We start from the raw sequence: 12625 nt of genomic DNA, 5'->3' as shown, positions 1-12625 counted from the left end.
GTTCGAAACAGCAGCACCTCTCGGGTGTCTTGAACGCACGTGCACCGGTAGTCGCAGTGATCTGGTTAATTGCGTCGCTTTCTTTTTCAGGGGCATAAGAATGCCATTGTTAAACTGTGCGTTCCGTGAAGATCTTTCATTGCAGTGGTAGCAAAAGCACGCGTAGCACAAGTAGTCCGTCTCACTGACAGTCACTGATCTTTCGGGCATTAAACGTTCCTTCAAAGCATTTATGTCTAGGTCGGTAACTCTCCGAAATTTTGGCATCTTTGCAATAATTAAAGGAGTACTGACACGATTTTGAGACATCGCAAAAGGGACATTTTTTGCTTCGTTGGTATGCAGTGTCCACGCTGTCCACACACTGGAGTCGGAGAACACGTATAAAATAATTTTATTTGACTTTGAAGTTTTCGTCGCTGAGCATTTGCAAGCCAGCCACACTGCAAGGACATTATCCCGACAAGTCAAGACAGTTCCTCCGAGTTCGCGAGTTCTGCGTCCTGCATGCAGCCTAAATCGTAGAAATCACTGTCGGGGTCACTGGACGACAATTCACTCATCGTTGTCCGTTGCACCACGAGCAGATGACGGATTTCCCGCTAGTACGTCGCGAATTTCTGTATCTCCGTGACGTCACACTGCTATGAAACGACACTGAGAAGCCACCCCCCTCGATGTCGAAACCGAAAGTGTCTTTTTAAGGTGGCGCTAATTAAAATATATAGGATGCATTCCCAGGCACCACAATAGTCGTTTTAGGTTTCTCGACACCAGTATTTTTATTTAGAGCAACAATCCGAATTTTTTTAAAATTCGTGTCAGTACTCCTTTAAGCTTCTTGTGCTTCGAAAGGTAGTCTCCACAATAGACTCATTCAGAGCTATACTTTCTCGTCATGAGACGCACAGGAGGAGTAGAGTAAGAGCAAAGCACAAGAACTATCCGCGCCGAATGAAGTGTGAACAGCGCACCGAACGCGCGGCCAGTTCACGCCGTCTGCTGCCGACATCTAATATAGACAAGCGCATCCGGTTACCGATAGTTTTGCTTTTCTTTCATTTGACAATCCATATTTTGTTTTGCCACTGGAGCGCCACGTTCATGCTTTCCACTGATCGCAACTGGCGCAGCGCAGTTTCTGTGGCAGCAGCGTGCGTGAAGCGAGCGCTCATAGCTCCCTTATAGAGTTTTCATCTTGCTTCCATCTCCGCCGTGTTATCAGCGCCTAGCTAAGATGCGAACAGAGGGCGGATAGAATAGCGAAGCTCCAGTGCACGTGCGTTCAAGTCACCCGAGAGGTGTTACTGTTTCGAACTCAATCGGTCTGAGGACGCGAGAACGAGCTCTCACTGCGCCGTCTCTTACAACGAGCATCTCGGGTGCGCGCGCGCCTACTCGGTAGCTCAGCGCTCGTGGCCGCTGCAGTGACCAAATAATTTCAAAATTAACGTCGTCAGTGCAGGCGACACCTTTTTAGGTACCTGCTGACCTTTTAATAAAAAGAAATTCAATCCTGCCTGCATTTTATACACTTGCTGGGCAAGAAGTCGGAATTGCCCATCCTTGCCTAAGAGTCTCATTGGAGGGGCCGTAACTATTAGTGCAACGACATTATGCAACATGTTTTTAATGATTGTGAAAGCTGATGTGGAGGAGAATAAGTGGACAAAGTTTAAGAAATTTAAAAAATGGGTTTTTTTTTTTAATTGTCGTCAGAAGTTTTCATCGTTCGGTGTTTTCTTGAACTTAGCCCGATGATATCTCTTTACTGAGAAGTTATATAAATACAAGATTTGGCAGTTTCGTAGATAAACATACGAAGAACGTAATGCGGAATTTTTGTACCTCTTCTACAAGGCTTTTTTGAGATAAAAACCTTCAAAGTAAAGAAAATTTGGCCGATTGGGTCATTTTTGAGGTTTTTTATAAAAACATATACACTACACATAAAGGCTAAAAATACCTGAGCAGAAGCAAAAACACGCATATATTAAGGTAAATAAATTTCATCTACCTAACTTTAATATATTTTGTGCAATTCATAACGAAAGTTGGCCAAAACAGCAGAGCGGATGAGCGCTCCACTCCACCTCTTCGTCATTATTGATTTCCTGTGGTTCGAAAAAATTTTTGGTGGCAAAACAAATTGCGGATCTCTTCTTTCCACTCATCAGGCAATAATATATAAAATTTTGAAATAAATTTGAGAGGTCGACCAGCCATCGTTTGTTCGATCTTACGTGGAATCACCCTTCTGTCATATTTTCTCTTCCGCATAATTAGGCTCGAGTTTGATTTGAAGATGCCCGTAGTCCGTGGCTTGGATCTGTCGCAGTTTTTCTCACCTTGTGTCCTTACTTCTTTTCTTAAAAATAAAATAATAATAATAATCATTGTTTGTTGCTTTCTTCACTGTCGTTGTCGTCGTAGAGCTTGTCTTGTGCGTGCGGCGCAGCTGGGTGCAGTAGAAGCGGGCCTATACCGTACCATACGGAATAGTATTCGCAGTGCCTATTCTGTGGCCCAGACCACAGGATAAACTCCAGTTTTATCCTGTGGACCAGACCACAAAATAAGATGCACCGTTATTTTGTGGACCACACAAAATCTTGCGCGTTGTGGTGGGCTGTGCAGAATGTACTGTAGCACAAGCAGCCCACCTCTCTTGACGATCGTTTTTGTGCACGAGACCACAGAATATAGTCGCAATCTATTCTGTGGACCAGACCACAGGGTAAACTGCAGCTTTGTTCTGTGGACCAGACCACAAAATAAAGTGCAGCTTTATATTGTAGACCACACCCCACACCAAATAGACTTGTGGTGTGGACCGTGCGCACCAGACTTCGTTGTAGCCCAAACAGCCCACCTCTCTTGACGACGGTTTTCCAGGTTTTCTGTCACAAATTGCGAGTGTTTATTCTGTGGTCTGGTCCACAGAACAGGCACTGCTCCCTCCTCCCTTGACGACAGCTTCTCTCGCGAATCGCAATATTTGCTCGCCGTTTTGTGAATCGATATTGAAGACGCGTATGTTGGAGTACGCGTGAAAGATTCCAATGTTTTGACATATGCCAGTATTGATATCAGCCGCAGATAAACTTTTTATTGTGAACGGAAGCAGCAAAACGAAGGCGTATGATGATAACAAATGACGGCGGTACTAAAATTTCGTGGACCTGATCTATCGCGTGCGGAACACTGAAGTCACTTTCACCACAGTACGCTTGTGTCATGTGAAAAAGTGCACTAACGTTTGCACGGGAGACTCTAATTTTGAGCAATCCTTCTGAATGGGCGCGGCCATAAATCACCCGAAAAAGAACGCTAACGCCACCGCGAAAAGAAAACAATAATAACAAATGACAGCGTGTATAAAATTTTATGGCCTTGATTCATCGAGTATGCTACGCTTAGGCCACTTTCGCCGCAGTACACCTGTGTCAAGCAAAAAAAAAAGCGCAATAATATTGGCGAGAACCTACTAGTTGTCACTGGACACAGCACACTTTGTCACTTAAGTACATAAACTAGCACGCGCCGTATAATTACGAGTACTTGTATGATCGTCAACGTCTGAAAACGTTGCAGAAACAGCTAAAGTAGCCCCTTGCCAATCTCAGTGCATTTTTTTTTTTGCACGACACCAATGCACTGCCGTGAAAATGACTGAAGTGTGTCTGGCGTTGACGCTGTTCTTCGGGAGATCTGTAGCCGTGTTCGCACAATCGGGGGGATTGCTCAAATTTTGAATCTCCCGTGCAGATCTTAGCGCACTTTTTTTTTTTGCATGACACAAATGTACTGAGGTGAAAGTGACTTAAGTCTTCCGGACGCGATAGATCAGGTCCAGAAATTTTTAGAACCTCTGTCATTTGTTATTACACGCCTTCTTTTTGCTGCTTCAATTCACTAGTTTACCTGCTTTGGCATGTCAGACCAGCAAGCATGCCAAAGGTGGGTTTCGCTTTCGCATTTCGAACTTTTCACTTATAAGGGTCTTCCATCTCGCGTACTACGCCCGGAAATGACCTCCTTGGTCCGGACTTATTCAGAAAACTGCGAGCGAATTTTGCGATTCGCGAGAGAAGCTGTCATCAAGAGAGGAGGGCGCAATGCTTATTCTGTGAACTAGACCACCGAATAAACCCTTCCAATTTGTGAGAGAAACCCGTCGTCAAGAGAGGTGGGCTGTTTGGGCTACTGCGATGTCTGGTGCGCACGGACCACGGCACAAGTCTCTTTGCTGTGGTCCACAAAATAAAGCTGCACTTTAGTTTGTGGTCTAGTTAGAACACTGTAGTCTAGTTCACAGAACAAAGCTGCAGTTTATCCTGTGGTCTGGTCCACATAATAGATTGGGGCTATATTCTGTGGTCTGGTGCACAGACACCGTCGTCAAGAGAGGTGGGCTGCTTGGGCTATGGTACATTCTGCGCGGCCCACAGCGCACAACCAGTGGCACAACTTCATTGTATGGTCCACAAAATAAAGCTTCATTTTATTTCGTGGTCTGGTCCATAGAATAAAGCTGCAGTTTATCCTGTGGTCTGGACCACAGAATAGTCACTGCGAATAGTATTCCGTGTTGGTCCTCCTTGATTGGCCATTTCTAAATACGTCAGGGCCCCCACGTGGGAAGCGCCGGCGGCACGAAGAAGGAGCCGTGGAGCAAGTGGAATATATTATTTCGTATTCTGTGATACAGTGTAGGCCCGCAGAACACCATGTTTATAGTGCAGCTGCTGAGCCCCGCCGCGGCGGGTCGCTCGTGTCGTATACACTTTTCTTTTTCGCGTCACACCTGCCGTTGTAGCTAGGCGCGATTATTGATGAAAACATGTCGCCAATCCAATTATTCTACAGACCACGGAATGCCCAACTGGAAGTGCCTGGCACAAGTCGAGAAGGAGCGTTTGGGCCAGGGAGGCACGCCGGAATACTACAACGTCATGGGGTGCCTCTCTGTCCTGCGCACTGAAAGCGCCCTGTACAAGGCCTGCACCAACGAAAACTGCAAGAACAAAAAAATGCTCGACCGGGAGGACGGAAACTACTTTTGCGAGAAATGCGGCTGTGAGACAAGTGAATTCAAGTGGACGCCTCTCATTACGGTAAGAGCATTCCGTTCAAGAAAATATAGGAAAGTGTCGCTCTTAAAAAGTGGGCACTCCTGCTGTGTGCGAGCAATGGTAGTAAACTTCAACCCCGAAATACGAAGAGGGCAGAGGGTCGTAGGCACGCACTCCTGCGGTAAAACTCGTCACCTTTCCTTCTTTCCTCTCTCATCCATAAAGCATTTACTGAGCTCTGTTCAACTTCACTATAACCGTGTCATAACTTATGGCACATCACATATGTAACAATAATCAACAATATACTGCATTACTCTACAAAAAAAATGGCCGCGTATCTGCGTGCTTCGCTGCAAATGTCGTGTAAAGACGATAGAAGAGGCGCTGTGTGAGATATGGACGCCATCTGGCAATACGTCGGGAAACATGAGTGCTGTGTTGCGTGCTGGTAGTCCCGGCGCAGCAGCAGGCGAAGACCGGCAGTGACCAACGTGACCGGCGGGGACGCCAGCCAGCCCGAAAACGCGGTTTGGCGCGAAGCGCTGAAGCAGAGAAACGTCCGCACTCAACGAGTACTCTCCACACAATCTTTTATTTACACGTCGCCTGGGTAAAACAGGAACGCCAGAGCGGCGCCCACAACCGGCAGCCTGAAGGCCGCCCACAACGCTGCTTTTTCATTTTTTAAATATTTTTTTCACCTTCTTGGCCTTCTCAAAACTAACGTTTTTCAACACCAACCCATGGCATTCGTACAGTGCAATACAGAACCGAAACCGAAACACAACAATGAGCTCGTGCGAAGGGCACGGAGGAAGGCAAATTTCAGCGCAGTCGCATTTTCAGCTTTGTTGAAACAGCGCTCACTAGACGACGACGAAGTAAAAGAAGGCACAGGACAGGCAGCGCCTGTCCTGTGCCTTCTTTTACTTCGTCGTCGTGTAGTGAGCGTTGTTTTAACAAAGATGAACGCATACCAACTCGCTCAAGCTTCCATTCTTATGCATTTTCAGCGCAGCTTAAGAAACTAGGGTCCTTAAAATTACGTATGTATGCATTTTCTATTAAAGGAACACGCCACCTAATACTTACCTAGTGATATTGCACCTCAGATATGCATGATATTTAATTTTTGATCGACAACGTTCACATGTATGAACAGCCGTACCAGTTCAGGACGGCTGGCCCTTGGGCAAGTGGTTCAACTTTGGCCGAGTGGCTGAATCGAGGGACGTGCCGACAAACAGAAAGACAGACAGACAGAAAGACAGACCAAAATTTCTGCGTTTAAGTTCCCCAAGAAAGACTATCGTCTTTAAAACATAAATGGCGATGATGTTATCACTGCTTGTCGAACACAGCGGCCATACATCATTGTTGTCAAATCAATTACTTGATGCTACCAAAAGGAAGAAAGAATCCCAGTAACAGATGCGATCATCGTTGTGGGGTCTGTCGCACTCACGGAACAAGGGACACATTACACTGTTGTGCAAACCAGCGAAAAAAATTAGTGCTGCTTGCACCGGAGGCGCAATGCTTGAGACAGCGGAGCAGCTTTTGCTGTTTTGCTAAGCTTTGCAAGTTTGCTCTTTCTTTCTTCTTCTCACTGTTTTTTTTCTCTGTTTATTTCGGTTTATTTAGTTCTCTCTGTCTCTCTATTTATTTCTCTTTCTTGCTCTTCCATCTCTTTCTTTCTCTAACTTTCTGTCTTTATCATTCTTTTTATGCTATGATCTACTCTCTTCCCTCAATTCCCTCCTCCCCCTCACCATCACATCTCTTCACGCTCACTTCCCATTCCCACCCCCTTGCTACGCTATACTATGCAAGCCTACGCTATGGTCTGCCACGAGCCACGGTTGTCTAGCGGTTATGGGGCTCGACTACTGAACCGCCGGTCGAGGGATCGAATCCCGACCGCGGCGGCCGCATTTTCGACGGAGGCGAAATTGCTTGAGGCCCGTGTAGGTAGCTTTAGATGCAAGTTACAGACCCCAGGTGGTCGAAATTTCCGGAGCCCTCCACTACGGCGTCTCTCATAATCATATCGTGGTTTTGGGATGTTAAACCGCAGATATTATTATTAATATGGTCTGCTAGCGTGCCTCGATAGCTGAGTGGTTAGGACGCTCGCCTTCGGTTCGAGGGTACGCGGGTTCGAATGCCGCCTCGTAAAGAAATTTCTTAACCAGGAATTTATTTCTCTTTCTTTCTATCTCTCTCTCTCTCTCTCTCTGTATTCGTTCTCTGACCCATCAGGGTTATGACAGGCCACGCCGGAGAAATCGGCACACGTGTTTTAGGAGCGAAGAAGAGGACGAAGAGAACGCGTGCCGGTTCATGATGGTGATCATGAACCTGGCCACAAAGGTTTAATACTCAATGAATATGCGGATTCACTTGCAGTATCATCCCACGATGGCCCTGTTATGTCTATTTTGCCGACGTCGGCATATGTCACTGCAGCGAGGTTTGAAAAGCTTACAAGGTCCAATCACTTCGACAAATCTCCTTTGTTTTCATCAGACTTCCCACAACTGAAGTTTCCTTGGAAGAGCAGATGGTGTTCCTCTAGAAAGGAAGAAATCTCAGTTACAAGGTTACGATGTCGAGTCCCCCCACTGAACTTTTACCTTCACAAGTCCGGTCTGGATCAGTCACCTTTATGCCTTCACTGCATGGAGAGTGAATCTCTGGATCACTTCTTTTTGACGTGCCGCAGGTTTAAAATCCAAAGGAAAAGACTACTAGAAGATCCCCTTCGAAAGATGGGATTAAATTTGTCACGTCCGGTGGTTCTTTCATTTGGTGCTACCGTGCTTGGTTTTAGCCACAGGAGTGTTTTCGACGCTGTATGCAATTTCCTACGAGAGACTAAAAGATTTGAATGTTAAGCGTAACTTCGGTCAGTTTATTTTTAGAGCGTTCCTTTCTCTAATCACAGTTGTATATATAGGTATTCTTGGCCGTTTTTCTTTCGTTTCGTTTTTCCCCTTTAAGCTTTATGAAGTGGTACTGGTTATGTGTAGCGCATAAAATATTAATTTTTAAAACCGTTTCCTTCAAAAAGTGAATCCAATCTTTGAGAAAGGCGCCGTCCGATTCATGGCCTATCCCCCTAAGTGGGTTGCGCCAAGTGTCTGAGGAACAACAACAACAACAACAACAACAACAACAACAACAACAACAACAACAACAACAACAACAACAACAACAACAACAACAACAACAACAACAACAACAACAACAACAACAACATTTCTGTTTCCGACAGACAAATTACGGCGAGGATAAACAGCTTCGCTGTTAAAAGAACATTTATTTGTATCTTTCAAGTACAAGCCACAAAAGTATGGCTATTTTTGCGCAAGGAAATAGCCATACTTTTGTGGCTTGTAAACATGAACCGACTAGCCCAGCAACGTGTACTTCTAACTACATTTATATCTTGCGCACAGTAAGCCCGCTAGTCGAATTAACCAACCGACAGCATGCCATTGTAACACGACCAATGTGACACGATGCGTGATCGACGATGTTTGCTCACCACGCCAGGATAACAGGCGAGTAAACTTCGCCCCTTTCGGAAACCCAAGCCTATGGCGCCCGCGGGTCACGTCTGGCGAACGGAGGCGTGTTCAGAAGGGAATGGACCACGGCCGAAACGTAAATGAGTAAAAATATGCAATTTTTCGTAAGTGTGCTCCTTCATTTCTTAGTCCACGGGATCGCATAGCACGCACCACTCGACCGCGTGCGACCGTGCAGCTCCAAGGGCGAAAAAAAATTCACACGGGGCCTTGTGCATTCGTCTAAGACGACTAGTAGGCGAAAGCCATCTTTTTCTTATCAGTCGATTGTATTGATCCGTCCTCTCTATCCAATCCCACGCCCCCTCCCAGAAAGCGTTATGCACCTAACGGGGTTTAACACTGCCTCCGTGATCCGCCCACCTTTGACCAAGCAACGAAGTTTGAAGTTCATTACTAAGACATTCAAAAAGCTCCAACCAAAAAAATGGGTTTTAATTCCCGACGTTTCGGAATCAACTCGATTCCTTCCTCAGGGGGAGTGACAACGGCGGTGTCGAGGTGCAACTCTTAACTTCTCTTTCGAACCAGCTGGGGAGAAGGAGGGAAGGCGCGTCTTCTTTGGTGGTGAGAGCGTTGAGGGGGTTGCGGTTGCCGCGGTTGCTGCGGACGTGTGGGATTGATGGGCGGGGGCCGGCCGGGGAGCGCATTTGTAATATGCAGAGCGCTCAACGCATGGCAACGGCCGCGGCGCGCTATTGGCTGCGCGCACACAGGGACGCCGTCGCGGACTTCCGCCTAGCAACGGCCGCCTCGCCCTCGCCGACGCGACGATGCACTCTCGTTCTCGGGGTGCCTTTCGCGGGAATTTTAAACGGTGAACGTGCGCCTCCGGGGCCCGTGGAATTTTCGTCCCGCCTGTGCTTTCACCTTGTTGTATTTTCGCAATGTTGGGAAGCAGCCCCCACTTCTGGGCAGCTTTAATTGGGAGACCCCGCGGCCAAAAGAAGGAAGAAGGGCAACTCGGGGGGGGGGGGGGGGGCGTTTTCGGGGTTGCAACCGCAGCGGCCCGCAGTTTGGGGGCGACGACGCGTACGGCAAGAGCGGAGAACGTGTTCTTGACATCGTCGTTTTACGACCTACACCCCCACCCCGTGAAAGAACAGTGAAAGCCACAGGGACCGTAACCCAAAACACAGGGAAGGCCTTTTCTCCCTCTGTTCTTGAAGTCTGTTGCACGTGCGGGGTGCAGAGAAAACTCTTTTGGACTGTGCTTGTTGTTTCTGTATTTCTATTCTCCTTTTCATTTTCCCTCTCTACGAGAGCACTGTAAATAGTGAACAAATAAAGCAGTCTTCGTGAAGCGTTCAAACAGAGCGGACGTCTTGATTTTGTGTCGTCCAACCTAAAGAAAGTTTTTGCCTGCTCTCGCGCTGACCGAAGACGCCGCCGTCGCCGTAGGATTCGACTGTGCTTTGTGCATTTTGCTTTGTTAGAGTGTGCGTTTGTTGTCTTTTATTATTTTTTTTTCGCGGCTGTTCTTTCCAACGCATATCACAGCCCTGCAACGCCGGTGTTGGACGGCTATGAGTACTGAAAACAGCGCATGTGAGACGTCGGCGCGCCGCGCGATCGAATGCGTTAAAGACAGTGAGAGTTCGTCGCCGGACGTTGACGTGCTTCGGGCGAACATCAGTGATGCACAAGACGCCTGCAGCTGGGTACAAGATTACGGCTTGAAAACGAGCACATCGTGGGTTGTGGACTTCGTCAAGTCAACAGCAAGGTGTGAAAGGTAATACAAAAATTATGTTTCATAACTTCAAAAATAACTTGTAGCATCTTCTGTGATGATTTAACTTCTTGTTTTGGGGATAATGTCCAATGATGAGCCGTCTCAATTAAGTTGTATTATGTGTGCACTTGGCCCTCTTTATACGTGGCGTAAGCGGTTGGCGAAACAAAATCGAAAATTGCCGCAGCCACATAAGTAATTGTGTTCTAGTTATTTTCCTATCTTATGGCGTATGTACCATAGGATGGGGAAATAATCAGAGCAATCAGAACGCAATGTGAACCAGAGCTACATTATGGTTGGATCTCACGAAAGTATTCCACAAACCTGCATATTTGGCCCCACTCACTTAGGTCACCAACTTAAACCTGGGAGAAAGATCATACAATTACAACCGATACTTCCTAACGAATAGGAAGGTTACCTTCAACATGGGGGAACTCGAGTCTGAGGTGAGGAGCATGGACAGTTTAGTTACACCTCAGGGCTCCATGATATCGCTCATGCTCTTAATCTCATTATGACAGGATTGTCAGAAAAACGTGAAGACATCGAAGGAATCAATTGCTCCGTATACACGGATGATGTTGCCATATGGATCTCGCAAGGCAGTGATGGGTAAATAGAACAGAAGTTACAGGAAGTGGTAGATAAAGTGGAAGTCTACCTCACAGGCACTAGGCTTGAATTTTCACCAGAGAAATCAGAACTCCTTTACAGACCCATACTTAACCAGCAGGTGGCCCGGAGATACAGACTTGCACGAAAAACGTGGGGGGCATCCCCATCATTGAACAAGTTATAGGGGTCCTTGTACTCAAAATTGAGTCGAAGGGAAATAACAGCAATACTCTTATAAAAATAGTGACTAAGGTCACTAAGGCAACTGTCTGATCAGGAGAATCACAAACAAGTATCACGGAATGAAAGGAGGCTAGCATTCTTAGGCTTAAATGGAACAAGACAGAAAAGGAAGAAATCAATATGTTCGTAAGGAAAGCTTTTAAGCAGACCCTAGGCTTGCTCGAAAGCACCAGCATAGAGAGATTAACGCATCTGGGCATACATAACACCTTAGAAGGATTGACTGAAGCTCAGTTGGAAAGAATTGCCAGCACCTGGACTGACAGAATATAGATAAATTACAAACAACAACCAGCAAGGACGCAAGGTTGCATCGGCCAGAGATTGGGAGCCAGATTGACATTGCCAATTTACTAAAAAAGAAATACACACAAAATTCAATTAAGGCAGTAGAACGAGCACAGCTAATACGACCTGAGACGGCTCAAGTGCACATACTACGACCTAATTGAAACAGCTCATCATTGGACATTATCGCCAATTAAATCACCACAGAAGATGCTGCAAGTTATTTTTGTAGTTATGAAACACCATTTTTGTATTACCTTTCACACCTTGATGTTGACTTCACGAAATCTACAACCCACGATCTGTTTGTCTTCAAGCCGTAACCTTCTACACAGCTGCAGGCGTCTTGTTCATCAGTGATGTTCGCCCGAACCACGTCAACGTCAGGCGATGAACTGTCATTGTCTTCAACGCATTCGATCGCGCGGCGCGCCGACGTCTCACATGCGCTGTTTTCCGTGGTCATAGCCGTACAACACCGGCGTTGCAGGGCTCTGCGAAATGCGTTGGCAAGAACAGCCGCGAAAAAAAAAATTAAAAAACACAAGGCACACTCGAACCCACGGGCGATCACGTCTTGCGACAACGCGAGATCACAAAAAAACACTGGCGACAACACATATATTCACGTGAAAGCGTGTTCAGTGTTAAAAAAATAAACAAACGCAATCAGTCCAACACAACAACGATTATGTCTTGCGACAACGCGAGGGCTCAAGAGACACAGCAGACAGCACAGATATTCAAGGGCGAGCGTGTTCACTGTTAAAAAAAGAAAAAAAGAAACGCACAGTAGAACACAACGGCCGATCGCGTCTTGCTGCAGCGCCAAGACAGTGGCGACAACACAAATGTTCATGGGCGAACGTGTTGGCCGTTATAACAAAACAAAATGCACAAAGCACAGTCGAACCCTACGGCGACGACGGCGTCTTCGGTCAACGCGAGAGCAGTAGTAGCAGTTCACAAGCGGCGACGAAAATTCCACGGGGCCCGGCGGCCGCGTTCACCGTTTAAAATTCCCGCGAAAGGCACCCCGAGAAGGAGAGCGGCGTCGTCTCGTCGTG

General features: G+C 46.7%; 1 protein-coding gene across 1 annotated transcript in view; it reads left to right on the top strand.

Moving 5' to 3' along the window:
• Positions 1-12625, top strand: part of LOC119389947 (replication protein A 70 kDa DNA-binding subunit) — a 48869-nt gene that overhangs the window by 24716 nt on the left and 11528 nt on the right. The window contains exon 12 of the mRNA XM_037657404.2: positions 4870-5117. Within this exon, the coding sequence (XP_037513332.1) occupies positions 4870-5117 (248 nt within the window). The remainder of the gene's footprint in view (positions 1-4869; positions 5118-12625) is intronic.

This window comes from Rhipicephalus sanguineus, chromosome 4, assembly GCF_013339695.2.
Source record: "Rhipicephalus sanguineus isolate Rsan-2018 chromosome 4, BIME_Rsan_1.4, whole genome shotgun sequence".
Classification (NCBI taxonomy): Eukaryota; Metazoa; Arthropoda; class Arachnida; order Ixodida; family Ixodidae; genus Rhipicephalus; species Rhipicephalus sanguineus.
Note: the sequence above shows the minus strand (reverse complement) of the source record. Positions and strands in the feature narration are given on the sequence as shown.